General features: G+C 41.6%; 1 protein-coding gene across 1 annotated transcript in view; it reads left to right on the forward strand.

The window, feature by feature from the left end:
- LOC115439498 (voltage-dependent T-type calcium channel subunit alpha-1G-like) overlaps positions 1-20,021 on the forward strand; it is a 57,151-nt gene that overhangs the window by 17,081 nt on the left and 20,049 nt on the right. The window contains exons 2-4 of the mRNA XM_030163312.1: positions 2,921-3,072; positions 8,366-8,475; positions 14,835-14,968. Coding sequence (XP_030019172.1) covers positions 2,980-3,072; positions 8,366-8,475; positions 14,835-14,968 — 337 coding nt within the window. The 5' untranslated portion in view covers positions 2,921-2,979. The remainder of the gene's footprint in view (positions 1-2,920; positions 3,073-8,365; positions 8,476-14,834; positions 14,969-20,021) is intronic.

Below are 20,021 nucleotides of genomic sequence, written 5' to 3' on the forward strand. Positions count from 1 at the left end.
TTGTAAAAGGGCGGGGCACAGAAAACTGTCTGACCAATCAGTGGTCTGCAGTGTTTACACAGTGTCACCTTTTAGTATCTGGTCCACAGTCCTGGAACCTCAGCGGAGGTGAGACCACAAAACTAGGACCAGGTACCAGATTCCAGGTCCTTTAGTAATGGAAACACAAAAAAAGTCGAGTCGAGTCGAGGCCGACACCATGCAGTGGAAACGGGGCATTAGCTCCTCCTCCTGTCAGTGTGTGACCACAGACCTGCTGAGGATCTGAAGTTCATCCTCCAGAGCCTTCAGTGACAGTTCACTGCCCCTAATGCTAATGCTAGGTACTGTGTGGGTAAAACTTAGGCTGGGTAGATTTAATAATTTCCCTACAGGGATAATAAAGTGAGTTAACTCGAACCTTTTCCTTAAAACTCCTGTTGGGATTTTCTGAGGAGGGTCAGTCCAAAGTTAGCATCGGAAAACCTTAATCCATGTTTAATTGTATGACTTTCCCTTTCAGAGCAATATTTCCCAGATATGTGTTTCCTGACAAACTAATGTGTTTATCAGATTAGAAGTAATAAACTGTGTTAGGAACATCCCAGCGTCTTCATGGGGTTTTCTGCTCCTTCTGTTGCTGTGGATTTGTCTACGTTTGCACATTAGAAGCAGATCACCTGCACAGCTCACCACTTCCATCTGGGTTTTTATGGACTGCAGCTCCATGGTAATCTGTGGTACTTAATTATTCTGGCCTATATTTTGCTGAATTTAAAAATGATTTAGTAGTTATAGAAAACATTCACCTGCTAGGTTTTACCTCCAGAGATGAATTTGAATTCCAACAGAAGCAAATCGGTGTATATTTAACCCAGTGAATGGGTAGGTATATTTACTGTGCAAAATGCTGTGCTTACTCAGCTCTACGGTCGACTTTCCTGATGTATGAGCGGAGCTGGGGAAACACACACACACACACACACATGCTGCCACACTAACACACAGGGTTAACTGGGCTGAGACACAGATCTGAAACACCCAAAGGACTCGTATCTGTTCGCTCATGTAGTGATGGTGCCTTCTGCTGCGTCTTAGCCCCTCCCCCACTGATGGGCTGATAAGGTGTTGAGCCTCCTCTCTCCTCCTCATCCTAACTCCCACCACATCCATCCATCCATCCTAATGGGTGGAAGGATCCAAGTGATGGACGACACTGGAAAACATGTGTGTTATGTTCTGTCCCTGAAAGAAGGAAGTGAAAAGATAAGAAGGAATGGGCCACTTTGTAACTGTCAGATGGAAAGGGTCAGAGGCCCAGTCCCAAGTCACCCTTTGGGTTGAAAAGTTGTCGCATCTTTTTACAGCGGCATCGATGACTGCTGATGATGTAATGCACAGGTGTCAAACATGTGGCCCGGGGTCCAAATCCAGCCCACAAATGGGTCCAATCTGGTCCACCAAAGGGTCCAATCTGGTCCACCAAAGGGTCCAATCTGGTCCACCAAAGGGTCCAATCCGGCCCCTGGGATGAATTTGTGAAATGCAAAAATTACGCTGAAGAAATTAACAATCAAAGACGTGAAAATCATTTTAGGTCAGTTCAATCTGAAATGGGTCAGACCAGTAAAATACTATCATACCAACTTATAAATAATGAAAAATGCAATTTTTTGTCTTTTTTTGTGTAAAAAAAGGACAATTTTGCAAAAATGTTTCTATTTACAGGCTATCCTTTCGCAAAAAATGTGAATAACCTGAACAAATATGAACAATATGAAATTTCTCAAGAGATGTATGTAGAATTTTAATAATATTCTGCCTGTTACTAAATATTCTGTGTATTTGTAGATCCAATGTGATCTCTAAGCTGTGATTCACATGTATAAATGATAAACTGAAGTGTAATATTGTTAAAATTGTACTGATTTTTCTTCAGAATTTTCAGGTTGTTCATATTTGTTCATGTTGTGTTCAAGTACAGTTCGTAGATGTAAACATTTTAATACAGAATTTGACTTTTTTCACTCAAAAACATAGAGAAAAACTTTAGAGTTGACATTATTTATAAGTTTTTATCCTATTGTTTATATTGTTTTCCTGGTCCAGCCCACTTTAGATCATATTAGGCTGAATGTGGAACTGCACTAACATGAGTTTGACAGCCCTGATCTGACAGGTCTGGATGGGTCGTCTCATTTCAAAGGGAAATCTTTCAACCCCTCCCCCTTGCAGCTCTGTTTCAAAGGGGGACGGCCAGTGGGTGAACTGGGCCTTAATAACATGTGTCAGACTGTTTAATGCTGTTTATCTCCCCCCACATACACTCAGGGGAGTCTTATTGAAACAAGTGCTGATAATCAGAATTGGATTCAAACCACAGGAGGTTTGTTCTGTCCATTATCTGATGTGCCCTCCTCCTCCTTTATGGTCTCTTCACATCTTTCTTTGCATATTTTGTGTGTTTACTGTGTGACTGTGAACAGTTCCTGACTGATGCTGGATCTCTGGGCTTCAGTGCTCAGACTGGTATTAGAGTAAATTATTGCAGATATTCATATGTGTGTCCATATACGGTGTTTTTCACTGATCCCTCCAACATTTGACAGTTTACGATCAAAACAGAGTATAACATCAGTGCATTAAACATTACCCTTCAGGTCGAATACATCATTTAAATGACTCATAAACACACACTGCTCCCAGTATATCTGTACCACTGGTCAGGTTCTGTTCTGCACTTCTGGGTGGACTCCAGCTGTTCATTAACTCCTTCTTTACAACAGCTCAGATGGCTCCTCGTCACAGATCTACTGTACTGAATGGCACTTCAGTACCTCCTATCTCACTTTTTTGACCCCCCTCCCCCCCTCCTCCACCTTACCCTGCTCCCTGCACCCCCACCCTGACCCACCCCCCTGCTACTTCCCACTTCCAACAGAAGCTCAGAGTAAGCCCTACTACTCCGATTATTCCCCAACCCGCCTGCTCATCCACAAGATGTGCACCAGCCACTACCTGGACCTGTTCATCACCATTGTCATAGGACTGAACGTCATCACCATGTCCATGGAGCACTACCAGCAGCCCAAGGTCAGATACTGGGAACACGGGGGGGGGGGGGGGGGTAAATGGCATCTTTGCTTTATTACATCCTTTATGTCCCAGCAAAATACGCCGAACACAGTGCACTATAGTTACAGTATAATGTGTGTAGTTCAGTTCATACTCACAGGGTACCAGATCAAAACTGTGGAAGTCCCTGGATGTCAGGAAAGGACAACATGAAGTGAATGACGGCGCTAAATGCTACAAACCTCTTCTCATTTTAGTCATTCCCTGATCAAAGTTATTTTATTGCCTAAACCCAACCAACCTGTTATCACTGCACTGATGACGCTCTAAGGCGGGGCTGTCAAACTCATGTTCTTTCAGGTTCCATTTTCAGCCCAATTTGACCTCCAGTGGGCCGGACCAGTCAAATATTAGCATAATAGCCTATAAATAATGACAACTCCAACTTTTTTAGTGCAAAAAATAACAAATGATGAAACTATTACTATCCAAAACAAAAAAGATGTGAATAACTGGAAAAAAGTGGAATTTATGAAGAAAAATAAGTACAATTTTATCAATATTGTGCCTTAACTTATGATTTCTACATGTGTATTACAGATCAGATCTACCAAGACACAAAACAGGCAGAATGTTGTTAAAATTACACTTATTTTTCTTTAGACATTTCAGGTTGTTCATATTTGTTCAGGTTATTGACGTTTTATTGTTAAAGGAGATCAGAATTTAATGTTTTTTGCAATAAATCAAAGATAAAAAATTGGTGTTGCCATTATTTAGAGGGATAATATCATATTATTCTTCTCACATTAAACCAAGAAGAACATTTGGAGTCATTATTTCTAGGTGATTAGGCTGTTAAATTGGAGTTTGATGCCCTTGACTGTTAATATCTTCAGGGTAATTTTTGCATTTTGCACTTTGTAAATTCATCTCGCAGGTCGGATTGGAACTGTTGGCGGGCTGATTTTGGCCCCCAGGCCGCATGTTTGACACCTGTCATCTAAGGGTATGGGTTAGGGTTAAGGTTAGGGTTAGGCTTAGTTAGTCTCTGCAATGACATGTGATACCGTCAGGACAGAACCTGTAGCTCCATATTTAGTCAGAATATCAGAAATATTTCTGTCTCTGGAAAAAGAGTCTTGGTGTGATCCTGTAAATCGACTACAGTCATTTTGGCACAAGATTCACCAAAACATTTTGCAGTTGCAGAAGTGAGACATGATATAAAAATGAATAAATCTCTACAAAAGAGAATGTCACATTAAAAGGTGTGTCTTTAAAGATAACTTTAAAGGTTATCCAGTCTGAATGAAATCTAAATGGAATATAATATTCATGATTATATTTCTATTAGAGTATGATCACACAAAACATTACGTGCTTTACCTCCATTTCATTATCTTAGAAGGAGCCGTATATATTTACACCATTCATGGAGTTTAAAATGTTCCCTTCCTGTTTCTGATTTATAATGTTAAAGTCCACTACATCCTCTAGAGTTAATATCATCGTAACTAAGATGATGAGGGCTTTCATATTTTTACGGCCATCAACGGTGAGGGTTGGGTTATTGAATTGACTTCCATCTGCAAAAGAACACTAAACATCACACACTGACTCTTTAACCAGGTTGAAGACATATTAATATTAAAATCCTCTTTTCAAGATTTGTGCTCCAAATAAATGACTGCTATATCCGCTGATAATAAAAGATAAAGCACAATTTCTGCAACTATTTTAGGGCATTTGTAAGAGGATGACCAGGGGAAGCATTTTCCTGAACCTTTATAAATGACATTCATTTCCCTCTAATCATCATGTCTTTAAATCGCTCTTGGAAAAAAGAGGAGTAAATGTAAAAGACTGATTCTCTTATTTTAGGGGTGCAGGTCAATTTGATTCAGATAGATAGATAGATAGATAGATAGATAGATAGATAGATAGATAGATAGATAGATAGATAGATAGATAGATAGATAGATAGATAGATAGATAGAATTTACATATTTACATTGTGGTTGCACATGCACATGGTGTGATATATGAAATACATGTAAACAGATGGGAATAAATGTATAAATAAAAGCCAACAAATGTGGACAAACTGCAACGACTTCCTTCACCACCTGTTGTATAATAACCACTTCCACCTCGGTCAGCTGCATAACTCATTCCCATCTGTGTTACTTTTCAATTTAACTTTGATATTTTCCAAAGGCAGTTTGACCTGCAGAGGAAAACTGCTGCGAAACAAAAACATTAAATATTGTCTGTTAAAGTCCTTAGGCTTAAAAGTTTCAGGATCTACTTTGGCCTTAAAAATGAATTCCATGAGAAAATCCACCTTAATTTTCTCGGAACATCAGCTTTATGGGTCTAAATATCAGGTAAACAAGCTGTGCAAGTAACAATACATTCTTTAAAAAAAACAAACACCTTTTCTCAAAACACTTGAGTTCTTTAAAAAGGAGCAGCAGAAATCTGAGGTCAACAGAAAGTGATATTCAAATAAGATAAGAACTGTAAAAGTCTGGACGGGTGAGCTTCAAATGACAGAAACAATAAATAAAAACTCCTCCCAGGGCCTGGCAGTCAGCTCTGGTCTGGAGGTTTATGTTTAGAACCCATGGGATTAGAGCTGCGATGGTGGAATTCATCCTCCACTTATGTTAGCAGTGTCTTATTGTTGGAGACCCACTTGATCGGAAAGATGGAGGAGGCGTTCAGGTGACAGAGGGAAATGTAAAGAGGCAAAGGAGTGTGTTATTCACTAGAGAAATGATGGATGACAAAGGAATAAAACAGGAAGGTGAAGAAAAGCAGAGTGAGTGTGGAACAGGAAGTGTTTGGTCAGACTCCTCTTAAACAGACAGAGGGTGTCTCCTCCTGGACCACAGCAGGAGGTGCTTCCACAGTAGAGGAGCTGATATCTGAAGGCTCTGGCCCCCGTCCTACTGTTGGACCTCCTCTGGACCACCAGTGCACCTGCATCTGGACAGCGTAGTGCTGTAGATGGACTGTCTGGAACTAAAGCTCTGTCAGATCAGTAGGTGTCTGGACATGAAGGGCTTTGGAAGTGAGGAGGAGGATCTAAAGTCTGTCCTAGCTTTGACAGGAGCCAGTGCAGAGAAGCCAACACAGGACAAATATGGTCTGATACTGGTTCTAGTCAGTCCACGGGCAGCAGCATGTTGGATTAGCTGAAGACGTTTTGGGACAGCCTGACAGAAGTGAGTTACAGTAATCTAGTCTGGACGGAATAAAAGCATGGACTAATTTTTCTACATCATTCTGTGTTAATATGTATAATTTTAGTAATATTACGCAGATGAAAGAAAGCAGTTCTAAAAATCTGTTTTATGTGAGAGTTAAACGATAGATCCTGACGGAAAATAAGGCCTAGATTCCTCACAGTGGTTTTGGTCTCCATGGTAACACCATCCACGGTGACTACTTCACTGGACACTGCATCCCTAACAGTTTTAGGTCCAAACACAATGACTTCAGTTTAGTTTCAGTTTAACAGCAGACAGTTGTTGGTCATCCGATCTTTAATCTCTTTAATGCACTCCTGTAGTTTGGCTAGCTGATTGGCTTCATCAGGTTTAATGGATAAATATAATTGGGTATCATCAGCGTAGCAATGAAAGTTGATGGAATGTTTTCTTATTCAGTTACCTAAAGGAAGCGTGTATATGATAAACAGTAGTGGTCCAAGAACCGAGCCCTGAGGTACGCCATAACTAACTGTAGTGCACTGAGAGGATTCATTATTAATGTTAACAAAGTGAAAACGATCTGTTAGATCGGATTTGAACCACATTAATGCCGATCCTTTAATGCCAGTTGGTTGATCCAGTCGTAGAAGGATGTGATGGTCGACACTAAGGTCTAATAAAACCAGTCTAGAAACCAGACCTTTATCTGAAGCAGTGAGAAGGTCATTGGTAACTTTGACCAGAGCTGTTTCTGTTCTATGATGTTCCCTAAAACCTGAGTGGAAGTTCTCAAATAAACTGTTGGACTGAAGGAAATCACAGAACTGGTTAGCTACTATTTTCTCCAGAATCTTAGATATGAATGGAAAATTCAAAATGGGTCTGTAGTTAGCAATGTTTGCCAAATAATTTCCAGTATTGTACAAATATCTGAAGGATTATTGTTTTATAACGTTTATAATGAGCATACATTTATCTTCTATTTAATGTGTCAATAACATGGAGAACAACATGAAATGATTAGGGTTAAAGGGTTAAAGTTAAAGTACGGAACAAAAGGACTGGGAGAAGAGGTCAAATGAAAACAGATTAAACAGCACAAAAGGGGAGAAGAACTCTGGTCTCTTTTGTTTAAGTCTGCAACCATAACCACCCCGACTACCACTAAGGGTTTATCTACATGACTACGCTCGCCAACATCTGAAGACTGACAGTGATTTGCATCTGATTCTACACACCAGACACAAGTACAACTGGTGTTGAAAATGGACGCAAAGGAAACATGCCCAAGATGTACAATCTGACAACATGAAAATGAGCTTAATCACCTCAAACTATTGGAAAATTACATTTATTAAGAACATATAATAATTCTGGAAAATGTAATTGAATGTAGATTACATTACATGTACAGGAACAATATATGTGTAGCTCCATGAACATCATTTCTGTGAGATGAGGGTCATTCTAGCCCTGCTGGATATACTTAGGTAGAATAGAAGCGCTGTTTTTGGTGTTGATGGTAATAACTGAAAGCATAAATTAGACCGAGCATAGAGTCCACCAGGGGCCACTTTTTCAAATCCTTAATAAGCACCTTAGCTCTGTGTCACTTGGCTAAAGGTCAGTTTTTACATGCAGAGGGGTTCTGAACACTCTCCCCCAGGCTAAAATGGACACATTAATTCTAATGGTCTTTTCATAGAGAATAAGGCGGAAGCAGAGGAGGGTGATGTGAGCGTTCTATTAATGGAATGGCTAATTCTGGGGGAGGACGAGGGCACAGTTTACAATATAACTTCCTCTGGTTTTTCATTCAAAGACTCATACTGAAAAACATTCCAGCATCACAGGCTTTTGAGTGTAATTAACCAACTGTTTCCCTCTTTGAAAAAGTAAATAAATAGTCACAGAATGAGGTCATGTCAGGTGTTTTAGTGATTCAGCACATTTCATCAAATTAAATCACTCAGTTGAATATAGTAAGAGAGCAAAAATCTAACAGTGGGTTTATTGACTTGTTAAGTTAAGGCTTTGGTCCAATGTCTTCATATTTACCCTTTGGTCATGTCTCTGCTGGACTTCCTCAGGAGCTGGATGAGGCTCTGAAGATCTGCAACTACATCTTCACCCTCATCTTTGTCCTGGAGTCAGTCTTCAAGCTGGTGGCCTTCGGCTTCCGTCGCTTCTTCAAGGACAAGTGAGTATTTGCCCCTCCCGATCATTTAAGGACCTTTTGCATCAAACAGAAATCCTTAATAAACGTTTACCTGACATTAGTGATATTGTAATCGACCAGTCATTAAAGGTACCGATCTTCAACCTGTGAGTCATGTGGAAAATCTGAGGTAGTGTTGAGTGTGTTCTAGTCCAGCGGATGGTTCTCAGTGAGGCCTGTGCGAACACAAACGGCCTCGTTAAAGGCTCATAAAACATGCTGCCTTAGATGATTTCATAGCGTTGAAATCCCTGGCTTCCCGCTGAAAACCACACAAACACAACTGGAACAACATATACAACGGTGAACTCATACATTTAACAAACACATCCTGTGTTCTGAACTAGCACTGACCACCGAGGGCTCCATCAGGTCCACAGTCTGTGCCAGGACAGACCATAACCCGCTCAGGTTTGGACCCACGTCTGAGTGGATATTCCCTCAACACACCCTCGTACCTCTGTAGAAGTACATGCACAAACACACACAGATCCAAGACACGTCTGATGACTGACACTGTTGGACTGACTCTGTACGTCTGAGTTTCAAAGAATAAGAAACACAGCTGACTCACAGAAACAATGGAAGCTGACGGTCCAGAGTCACATGACCACCCACTGTTGTGGACTGCAGAGTGCTTTGGGTCCGTACGTTTGGCCCATGGTTGTTCAGTCACATTTATTTGACCGGGGCTGAAAGGTCAGTTCAGTCTCTGCACATTTGGGTTAACTCTTTATAGTTCACTCACACAAATACTCTCAAATTCAAAATTTCTACCTTTTTTTTTGTATACATTTTTTTATTGTTATGTAGAAAATCAAGGTCAATGAAGTTACCATATTTAGTTCCTTACAAAAAATACAAGAAGTAAATGTCAAAAAATACAAGAAAAAGACATGTAAGGTGAAAGGAACCTGTATTTTAGAACATCACAACATGAGACCAACATAAGAGCTGATCCAGACACCTGTCAGCGTCCACATTTGGACATCAGTACTTACATTAGTACCATTACTTCATGGTACCCAACAGAGCAGGTCCACTCACTGTTCATACAGATGTGGACCTTACAGACCCTGTAGACCACATTGGACCTGAGATTGGTGACTCAGTATCCTCACTGGAACTGTGACTGTTTTATTATTATGTATTGAGAAATGACTAAAAATAGTCACTTGCCTGATAAAGGGTTAAATGGGAAAGAAACTAAGGACAGCTCCTAATGGGACTGTTCCACATCAATATTTAGGATATGCTCAGAAGAATCCACATCATTTCTGTGTCGTATTGACACTAAAATCATCTTTTCTTTTTTTTTTTTTTAGCTGTCTTTGGACAGTGAAGGTTTAAAAGGTTGTGAAATGTTTACAGCTGGTTTCTGTACAAAGCTTCAGGATGCACTGAAAACAGAAAAAAGGTTCTTAAACACCAAAGACTCACCATGAGACAAACCTGTTCATGGACATTTATGGTCACAGCAGTGGTCCATCTCAGATGATGTTCCCAGAGATTCAGGTTATTGTGTCCCAAGATTCTACATCCTTTATTGTCTTTCAGGATCGGCAGTGAAGTGGACAAAAAAAAAAAAAAAAAAATAAATAAATAAATAAATAAATAAATATATATATATATATATATATATATATATATATATATATATATATATATATATATATATATATATATATATATGTAAGGCCTGTAACGCTCCACATACCGAACTGAACCGTTTCGGTACACACCTGTTGGGTTCGGTCCACAGCTGTACCGAAAAAGTACAGTATGTTGAGGAGAAGAAAAAGGAACGAAAGACGTTGTTCGATGTGGAACTTTAAATCCACACCAGTTCCACACAGACATAATGAAGGAGCGCACATTGAGGAAGAGACTGACGACCCTCCGCCATCATTACTAGTGATGGGACTGTTGGTTCTTTGAAGGGAGTCGTTCAGTCAGGAGTCGTTCAATCAGAAGTGGTTCACTGAAAAGAGTCGTTCAACAGACTGGGTCTTTTATGTTTTTGCATTCTTTTGAAACACCAGTGTTTGAATGACTAAATAGGCTCCATGTGATGATTGACATTCCATTTTAAAGGTGTTTAATTGGCGCGGCAGTAAATATTATCTTACCGTAAAAAAAGAATGGTTAGTTCAAATGTGTGGGTTAAATCCATGACATGAGAGGTAACATTAGACAAATGATGGAACTGGACCAAAAACATCCTAGTCCATTCTGTGGACTAGTCTGTAGAATAAAAATGAAGAAGAAAATAAAACATTTTCTGATGAAAGAACATTTGATTCTCCTCAAAACAAGAACAATAAATGTGAGTTTTCAAACGGCGGTGCGAATTATTCATTGACCCAGACTTGAAAGATATATTTTTCTTGTAAATATTACAAGTGTCATGTCCATCTTTTCTTTCTGAAAAGTTCATCCAAATCCTCCTTTTTCTTTGGCTCATTGCTCATGGGTGCTCACTCACTCACTCACTCACTCAAACTTTTCTTTGGTTTCAACCAGTCTTCCAGCTCCACCTCCTCCAGTCTTCCAGCTCCACCTCCTCCAGTCTTCTAACTCCACCTCCTCCAGTCTTCTAGCTCCACCTCCTCCAGTCTTCCAGCTCCGCCTCCTCCAGTCTGCTCACCTCATGCTTCAAACTGTTGTTTTTTTTAACTTCTTCCATCAGACATGCTCAGTGCACTCTTTTTTTTCTTCTGGAACATTCTCCTCCAGCCCAGTCCCTCCCCAGTGACGCTAAATTGACAGGCAATCGGACACTCCCTCCTTAAAAAAAAAAAAAAAAAGTCAATGGCTCTTTACAAAGACTTGGTTTCCATCGTTCATTTCAAAGAGCCGTTCAAAAGATTCAATTCATTATTGAATGTCACATCACTAATCATCACAGTCCTGTTTGGGGTCAGTTCAGGTCCCCGTGAAAGACAACCATGAGGAAAGAGGCATTAATAAGACGAATGGTGTTTGGCCCATAGGAACTACGGTAGTTCTAAAACACTGACACCTGCTCTGTCTGCATGTCTGTCTGCCTGTCTGTCTGTCTGCCTGTCTGTCTGTCTGCCTGTCTGTCTGCCTTTCTGTCTGCCTGTCTGTCTGTCTGTCTGTCTGTCTGCCTGCCTGTCTGTCTGCCTGTCTGTCTGTCTGCCTTTCTGCCTGTCTGTCTGCCTTTCTGTCTGTCTGTCTGCCTGTCTGTCTGCCTTTCTGTCTGTCTGTCTGTCTGCCTTTCTGTCTGTCTGTCTGCCTGTCTGTCTGCCTGTGTCTGTCTGCCTGTCTGTCTGCCTGTCTGCCTGTCTGCCTGTCTGTCTGCCTTTCTGTCTGCCTGTCTGTCTGTCTGTCTGTCTGCCTTTCTGCCTGTCTGTCTGCCTTTCTGTCTTTCTGTCTGCCTTTCTGTCTGTCTGTCTGTCTGCCTTTCTGTCTGTCTGTCTGCCTGTCTGTCTGCCTGTCTGTCTGTCTGCCTGTCTGTCTGCCTGTCTGTCTGTCTGTCTGTCTCATGCATGCTGTATAACAGAGAACAGAACCTGGGAGTTGAACATTGGACCAAAGTTTCACTTTGGTTTCACACCAGTGTTAGTTACGTTAGTGTGATGGGCCGCTCCCCCACGTATATAATTGTGCTGTTTGTGGTTTGAGTTGAACTTGGGATGCACCAGTACTACTTTTTCCAGACCGAGTATGAGTATGAGTACACACACTGAGTATCAGAGCCAATGCCTGATACTGGTATCGGATCAGTGCATCCCTAAGTTGAACAGTCTCATGGCGTCTGGGTAGAAGCTTCTACTGAGCCTGGTGGTTCTGTGGTGGTTCTATGGTGGTTCTGTGGTGGTTCTGTGGTGGCTCTGTAGTGGTTCTGTAGTGGTTCTGTGGTGGTTCTATGGTGGTTCTGTGGTGGTTCTGTAGTGGTTCTATGGTGGTTCTGTGGTGGTTCTATGGTGGTTCTGTGGTGGTTCTGTGGTGGTTTTGTAGTGGTTCTATGGTGGTTCTGTGGTGGTTCTATGGTGGTTCTGTAGTGGTTCTGTGGTGGTTCTATGGTGGCTCTGTAGTGGTTCTGTAGTGGTTCTGTGGTGGTTCTGTGGTGGTTCTGTAGTGGTTCTATGGTGGTTCTGTGGTGGTTCTATGGTGGTTCTATGGTGGTTCTGTAGTGGTTCTGTGGTGGTTCTGTGGAGTCTGAAATAGAGTGGGTTTTGCTGAGTTGTGGTTTGAGTTGAACAATGTCATGGCTTCTGGGTAGAAGCTGTTTCTGAGCCTGGTGGTTCTGTGCTGGTTCTGTGGTGGTTCTATGGTGGTTCTGTGGTGGTTCTATGGTGGTTCTGTGGTGGTTCTGTGGAGTCTGAAATAGAGTGGGTTTTGCTGAGTTGTGGTTTGAGTTGAACAATGTCATGGCTTCTGGGTAGAAGCTGTTTCTGAGCCTGGTGGTTCTGTGGTGGTTCTATGGTGGTTCTATGGTGGTTCTGTGGTGGTTCTGTGGTGGTTCTATGGTGGTTCTGTGGTTGTTCTGTGGAGTCTGAAATAGAGTGGGTTTTGCTGAGTTGTGGTTTGAGTTGAACAATGTCATGGCTTCTGGGTAGAAGCTGTTTCTGAGCCTGGTGGTTCTGTGGTGGTTCTGTGGTGGTTCTATGGTGGTTCTGTGGTGGTTCTATGGTGGTTATGTGGTGGCTCTGTAGTGGTTCTGTAGTGGTTCTGTGGTGGTTCTATGGTGGTTCTGTGGTGGTTCTGTGGTGGCTCTGTAGTGGTTCTGTAGTGGTTCTGTGGTGGTTCTGTGGTGGTTCTATGGTGGTTCTGTGGTGGTTCTGTGGTGGTTCTGTGGAGTCTGAAATAGAGTGGGTTTTGCTGAGTTGTGGTTTGAGTTGAACAATGTCATGGCTTCTGGGTAGAAGCTGTTTCTGAGCCTGGTGGTTCTGTGGTGGTTCTGTGGTGGTTCTATGGTGGTTCTGTGGTGGTTCTATGGTGGTTCTGTGGTGGTTCTGTGGAGTCTGAAATAGAGTGGGTTTTGCTGAGTTGTGGTTTGAGTTGAACAATGTCAAGGCTTCTGGGTAGAAGCTGTTTCTGAGCCTGGTGGTTCTGTGCTGGTTCTGTGGTGGTTCTATGGTGGTTCTGTGGTGGTTCTGTGGAGTCTGAAATAGAGTGGGTTTTGCTGAGTTGTGGTTTGAGTTGAACAATGTCATGGCTTCTGGGTAGAAGCTGTTTCTGAGCCTGGTGGTTCTGTGGTGGTTCTGTGGTGGTTCTATGGTGGTTCTGTGGTGGTTCTATGGTGGTTCTGTGGTGGTTCTGTGGAGTCTGAAATAGAGTGGGTTTTGCTGAGTTGTGGTTTGAGTTGAACAATGTCAAGGCTTCTGGGTAGAACCTGTTTCTGAGCCTGGTGGTTCTGTGCTGGTTCTGTGGTGGTTCTATGGTGGTTCTGTGGTGGTTCTGTGGAGTCTGAAATAGAGTGGGTTTTGCTGAGTTGTGGTTTGAGTTGAACAATGTCATGGCTTCTGGGTAGAAGCTGTTTCTGAGCCTGGTGGTTCTGTGGTGGTTCTATGGTGGTTCTGTGGTGGTTCTGTGGTGGTTCTATGGTGGTTCTGTGGTTGTTCTGTGGAGTCTGAAATAGAGTGGGTTTTGCTGAGTTGTGGTTTGAGTTGAACAGTGTCATGGCGTCTGGGTAGAAGCTGTTTCTGAGCCTGGTGGTTCTGCGGAGTCTCCATCCAAACAAAAGGAGCTCTTTGCTCCCTAACAGTCAAACTCATCCAGCCGTGGCTGACAACATAACCTCAGTAAATGATTCTAACATTGATAAACAATGTTAATGAAAGACACACAAAGCAAACAAATCAAAAACTACGGTACACATTCAATCACATGACCGTCTGAACTCAGTCATGGTTATGCAGACGGTGCAGATACTGGTCACTTCAGAGCTGTTTGATAAGTGGGAAAACGATTTGGATGCATATTATTTTTATGTATTTTACTCTGATTTCACATTTGGGAAAGGTTGAGTTGATACCTACACACACACACACATTTTTTTTAAATGTAGTTTTTTTTTCTTGCTTTTTCTTCCATCTACTTAAGTAGTGTTAAAAAAAAAATACAACTGAGGCTCCGTCTTAACCCCAACCATAAAAAAGTCATTTGACATCCAGCTAAGGACGTACTGAAACCCAAACCTAAAACTGCTTTTACATGTAGAAGAAAACACAAAACAAAGACAAATGAACTAAATTGTGGACTGGTGTTAAAAAGCTGATCCTTAGAGGAAATACACGGATGTGTTTGCATGCATGTCATTCTGCCGAGGTTTTATTGTGAAGAATCAGCAGTGTTGTGTCGTGTGTGTTCAGGTGGAACCAGCTGGATCTGGCCATCGTTCTGCTGTCCATCATGGGCATCACTCTGGAGGAGATCGAGGTCAACGCTTCGCTGCCCATCAACCCCACCATCATCCGCATCATGAGGGTCCTGAGGATCGCACGAGGTGGGAACTCCCCGACCCCTCGTCCTTAGCCCTTCTCTGTCACTGTGCACACACACTTGTACACACTCGCTAACTCAGCCTCAGTCACCTGCTGTACTTTGGAAATGCCAGTGGGACCCCCCCCCCCCGTCATGTTTTGGATGGCATCTCCCAGCAGGATCCAGGGAGGGTGTGAACCGAGCAGATGGCGCCATGAAACACAGTCAGCTGACAAACACAGCACTGAGCCGAGGGCAGGGGGACGGATGAGGGTGGGGGGGTGGGGGGATGAACAATGGTGGTGGTGGTGGTGGTGGTGGGGGGGGGGTGGAGGTCCATTATGACAGTAAGTAAGTGAATGAAGCTGAAAGTGAGACGATGGATTATAAATGGTTACAAGAACAGAACTCGGAGAGTGCAGACCTCCACCAAGACAGATCACCCCCCCACCCCCGATCACCACCAAAATTGAATCATTTCTTCTTTGTGACAGAATCAACATTTCCTGAAAATTTCATGGAAATCTGTCCGTAACTTTTTGAGTTATCCTGCTAACAAACAAACAAACAAACAAAGAAACAAACATGCAAACACACAAAGTAGAGCGATCACAATACCTTCTGGTGGAGGTAATAATAAATGAAAGGAGAGAAGGGCTGAAGGAGGAACATGAGCAGGACAGATAAAAGGAGGGAGCACAGATGATGAATGTCTTCACACTGAAAATAGATTATAAGAAGATGGAAAGAAGTCCTAAAAACTAGCAACTGATGGTGGAAAAGCTGAGGAAGAGATGAATGAACTGACAGCAGTAAAGGCTGGAAGGAGGAGGTGAAAGAGGGTGTTGAGAGGGTTTAGAACCAAGAAGGTCAAGACTAAACCGCTGCATCAGCTGATCCATGTCCAGGTAATAAAAATGATAAAAACATGAGGAAAAAGAAAGGTAAAAAGAAAAACAGAAAAACAGGGAATATGTCCGACAGAATCTGAACTCAAAGCTGACGTCCTTCAGTATGTGGAGTAGAAGAAGCATCATGGTCATTAGTGATCACTGCCACAGCATCAGGACCAGACCGCTGGGGCTGGATTCAAAGACCATGGTCTGACTGGGTCCGACTGAACCACCACAAAACCAAACTGGTTCAGAGAGGAGGAGCAAGAGTGTTGTCCCCAGTAAACCAAAAGGCCAAACACAAAGACGTAAACGTGATGATAGAGGGATGCAGTCCACCTGAGTGATGGCAGCAGGTGCACGCTCCAGGTACAGGCTGATATATAAAACTAACCATATAACCATTTAATATACAAACAAACTGAACTGTGCTTCAGTTAGTGAAAACATAGTAAATGTGCTAATACACAATGTTGAGTTGGAGCTCTGACTAACCACTCCACTATAATTACCATAATTGAATTCAAATATTTCTTGAAAATTTATTTTTATGAATTTATTTATTTATATAAATGTATTTTTATGGATGAATATAACATTCTCCCTCTGCATACACAGAGCTCATTTACTGAGACTATTGTAGAGGGTCAGGCTCAGGGTTCAGATGTTTGTCTAATAATAACAGCTCTAGGTTATGTCGTTGACGTGGTTTAAGCTCAAACTCACTGTTCTCATTATTCCATTTTAACAACCACATAGTATCCAGACCAAATCACTGAACAGCATGTGGGTCTAAACTTGGCTTGTGAAGGTGGTTTTCTGTTTAGCTCTCGCTAGCATACGTAGTACACATGCTAGACTAATGAACTTCAAGGCATGAGCATTTTTCCAAATGCTCATTTTTTTATTTCTTTCATTCACAGTTTGATTATTTACATCCTTTACATCTCAGTTCAAGTCTGATTCCAAAGGAGTGATTTTCTTTCCAATGGGAGAAAACCAACGAACCGAGGGACTAGTATAAACAATAGAAACTGCACTGAACTGGGAACATGGACAGGGTGTAGCCCACCGTCACCCCCATGCCCCCCCACAGGACGAACTATTTCACAAACTAGAAGAATGCAGATAAATGGAAGACTGTACATCCAGCATGTGTTTCTGTTGCAGGTCCAGTCTAATGCATGTGTGTACAAAGTGCAGCAGCAAATTCAGTCAGTTTCAACTCAGTAGCAGTAAAACAAAATCCCTGAGCTCAGGCAGGACACTTGTCTTTTCGTCAACTATTTCCAGTTTGTCTGTTACATCATCAAACCTGCCTTATGACCAGTTGGATCCATATGTGTATATATTAGGAATGTAAACAATTAATCGACTAACGATTAATTGTCCATAAGAATTTGGTTGATTAAATTGTTAATTGTGGGTTAATTGTCCTTGTCTGCCCGTCCACACCTGTCTGAAGGCTGTCGGTTTGTCCACGCTGTGACGCCGCGGCTGGGATAGGCGGTCATCAAACCAGATCATAGTGTTGATGAGTTAGAATGTCTGTATGGACATGGAGGAGCAAACACAGAGCGACGTCTGTTTGTGGCAGCGGTGCACCCCCGAATAAACACACACACACAAATGTGCGGTCGGTATGGGATCAGAGCGTTTTCCTGGAGGGTGGTGTAGTCCACGCTCATCTGGACGATCTGGTCAGTGAGACAGAAATTCAAACATCCTCCAGGCTCCTGGTCAGCTGTTATGTCCTGCAGTCACCCCGGTGGCCACGGGAAAAAGTGGGAGGGGGCAAATTAAAGTTTCAGGAGGTAGAGAAAAGATGAATGAGCGAAAAGTTTCACTTCTGCGGGGGCACGGACTGCACCGCCCCGAACCCCCATAGGATTAGAAGGAGGACGCACATGCGTGGTTACCAACCAGCACGCACGCATCCCCCGGTGCACGTTCAGCCGAGTCACCCCCCCACCGACAAGACGCTCACATGTGCACCCCCCCATCCACCCCCCCACCTACGAAATGAACACGTGTGTACCCCCCCCCCCCCCCCCACCACCAACAAAATGCACACGTGTGCACCCCCCCATTACAGACTGCCACACCAACAGAGGATTTCCACAGGAAACACTGACTGGATCCAATGGTTCAATAAATCCACCATTCAGGAATATGACACGCTTTTATCATGAAGTATAGAAACAATGTTTAGCTTTTATTCTTATAGACCCTATCGAAAGAGAAATTCACATTCTCAGGAAAATTGCCGCTTGTCAATTAATTGTTAATCAATCAATAAGGGCAACCAACTAATGATTAATGGATTATTCGATAATTGGCATCCCTAGTATAAATAAATAAATAAATAAATAAACAGGGTGTCCCATAAGTCTCCATACATAGGAGACATAATACATTCTATACATATATGGTTCTAACATATATTTCTTTATATTTTTTCTTTATAGTTCTTCAGCAGTGGAGCACATGCATTGAAATGTGTTCCTGACAAAATGGCAGTAATATAGAGCATATTATAGAAATAAAAATGGTTTATGTCAACAAACATTTATTTTTCCTATGTATGGAGACTTATGGGACACCCTGTGTGTGTGTATATATATATATATATATATATATATATATATATTTATATATTTATATATATATATATGATTTCTTGTTTTTGCAGCGTTGAAATGAACATACATATTTATATTCTAAGTCTCTTTTCTTCAGATACAACAAGAAAATACAGGAAATGAGAACAGCCTTAATAGACACAGAAAAAACAAAACTAAATGGGTTCTGAAGGTTAAAGTCAGTATTTAGTGTGACCTCTGACCCCATGACAAGAAGCAGCACAAACCATTAGAAAAATCCGGCATGTGTTGAATGAAAACTCAGACTGTGACTGCCAACAATGTCAAATTGTCTGAACAAAAAGGATTAAAGACATACTACAGTAAAGCATGTACAGCAGTAAAAACCAAAGTTTGAGTGGAAAACAACAGCTTCTATAAACCAAAGTGGTCATATTTAGTGTGACCTTCCTTTTACACTTAACATGTCGGTTTTTGAGTAGTTTTACGATGTTTAGAAGTACCTTTGGAGAATCTCAATTAGGTATGAGAAGAAAGACAAACTGACCTTAAAGAACATGAAAAAACAGGTTGAATTTATGATGAGAAAACTACATACACTTTGTAAAGGTGTTTTATTATGGATTCATACTCAAAATGCTTCGGCCCATGTTGTACTGTTCTTTCAATTTGACAGAGTTTGACGTGATGGTAGACGACAATGTCTCTGAGGTTGTGTGTTATCATGTTGTGTTTTGTCTAGTGCTGGGCAGCGATTAAAATTTTTAATCGCAATTAATCACGTGGATTTCTGCGCTTAATCACGATTAATCGCATAGTTATACGGGGGGGGGTTGCCAGCATCAACAGTGTGTATTTCCTTTCAGTGATATCTCAGACTGCAGTACTCCACTGATAAAAATAATTGCACATGTCAGTGCTTCCAAACACCTGTGTCCTTCTCCCCCCCACCATCTGAAGACATTTAAATGAAAATGTCCATGGAACAGACCGCTACTGTTACACATGTTTATGTCCACACATGTTTATTTACACTTGTGAGTGATTGACAGGAGTCTTAGTCCCACTAATCAGTACTAATACTAATAAGCCCAATAATATCTGATGTTCAGTTGTTCAAAGTAAACAAAGGGGGCCCTCTAGTGGTGGGAATAAGTGTCACTAACGTATGTTTTGTCCTTGCGGTGTTCCTGTAGTCAGTTCAGACATAAGAAGGAACTAACAGACACCTTTCTTTCACTCTGTTTGTATGGCCCCAAAAACGTTTGTCTGTGAGTATTTTCTGTTCAGTTGTTGTCAGAATGAATAGTATCAAATATCTCTGATGTGAACCTTTGTTGTTGGATAAAAAGACGTTGGAAATCTTAAATTAATCTGTAAATGCTATTCATTAGCGTGTCTATGGATTTTCCCATTCAAGTTAGCATCGAGCTAGTGATCTTTTTCCCATTCATTTAAATGTATAATGCCATGTAAATGTACTAAGGCAGTGAACAGAACTCAGACAGATTTAGTTTGTATGTGTCAGTTTTACAGTGAGTCTACAGGAACAGATTTGGACACAAGTTTTGGGCGTCTG

Source organism: Sphaeramia orbicularis, chromosome 19, assembly GCF_902148855.1.
Source record: "Sphaeramia orbicularis chromosome 19, fSphaOr1.1, whole genome shotgun sequence".
In the NCBI taxonomy this organism is placed as follows: domain Eukaryota; kingdom Metazoa; phylum Chordata; class Actinopteri; order Kurtiformes; family Apogonidae; genus Sphaeramia; species Sphaeramia orbicularis.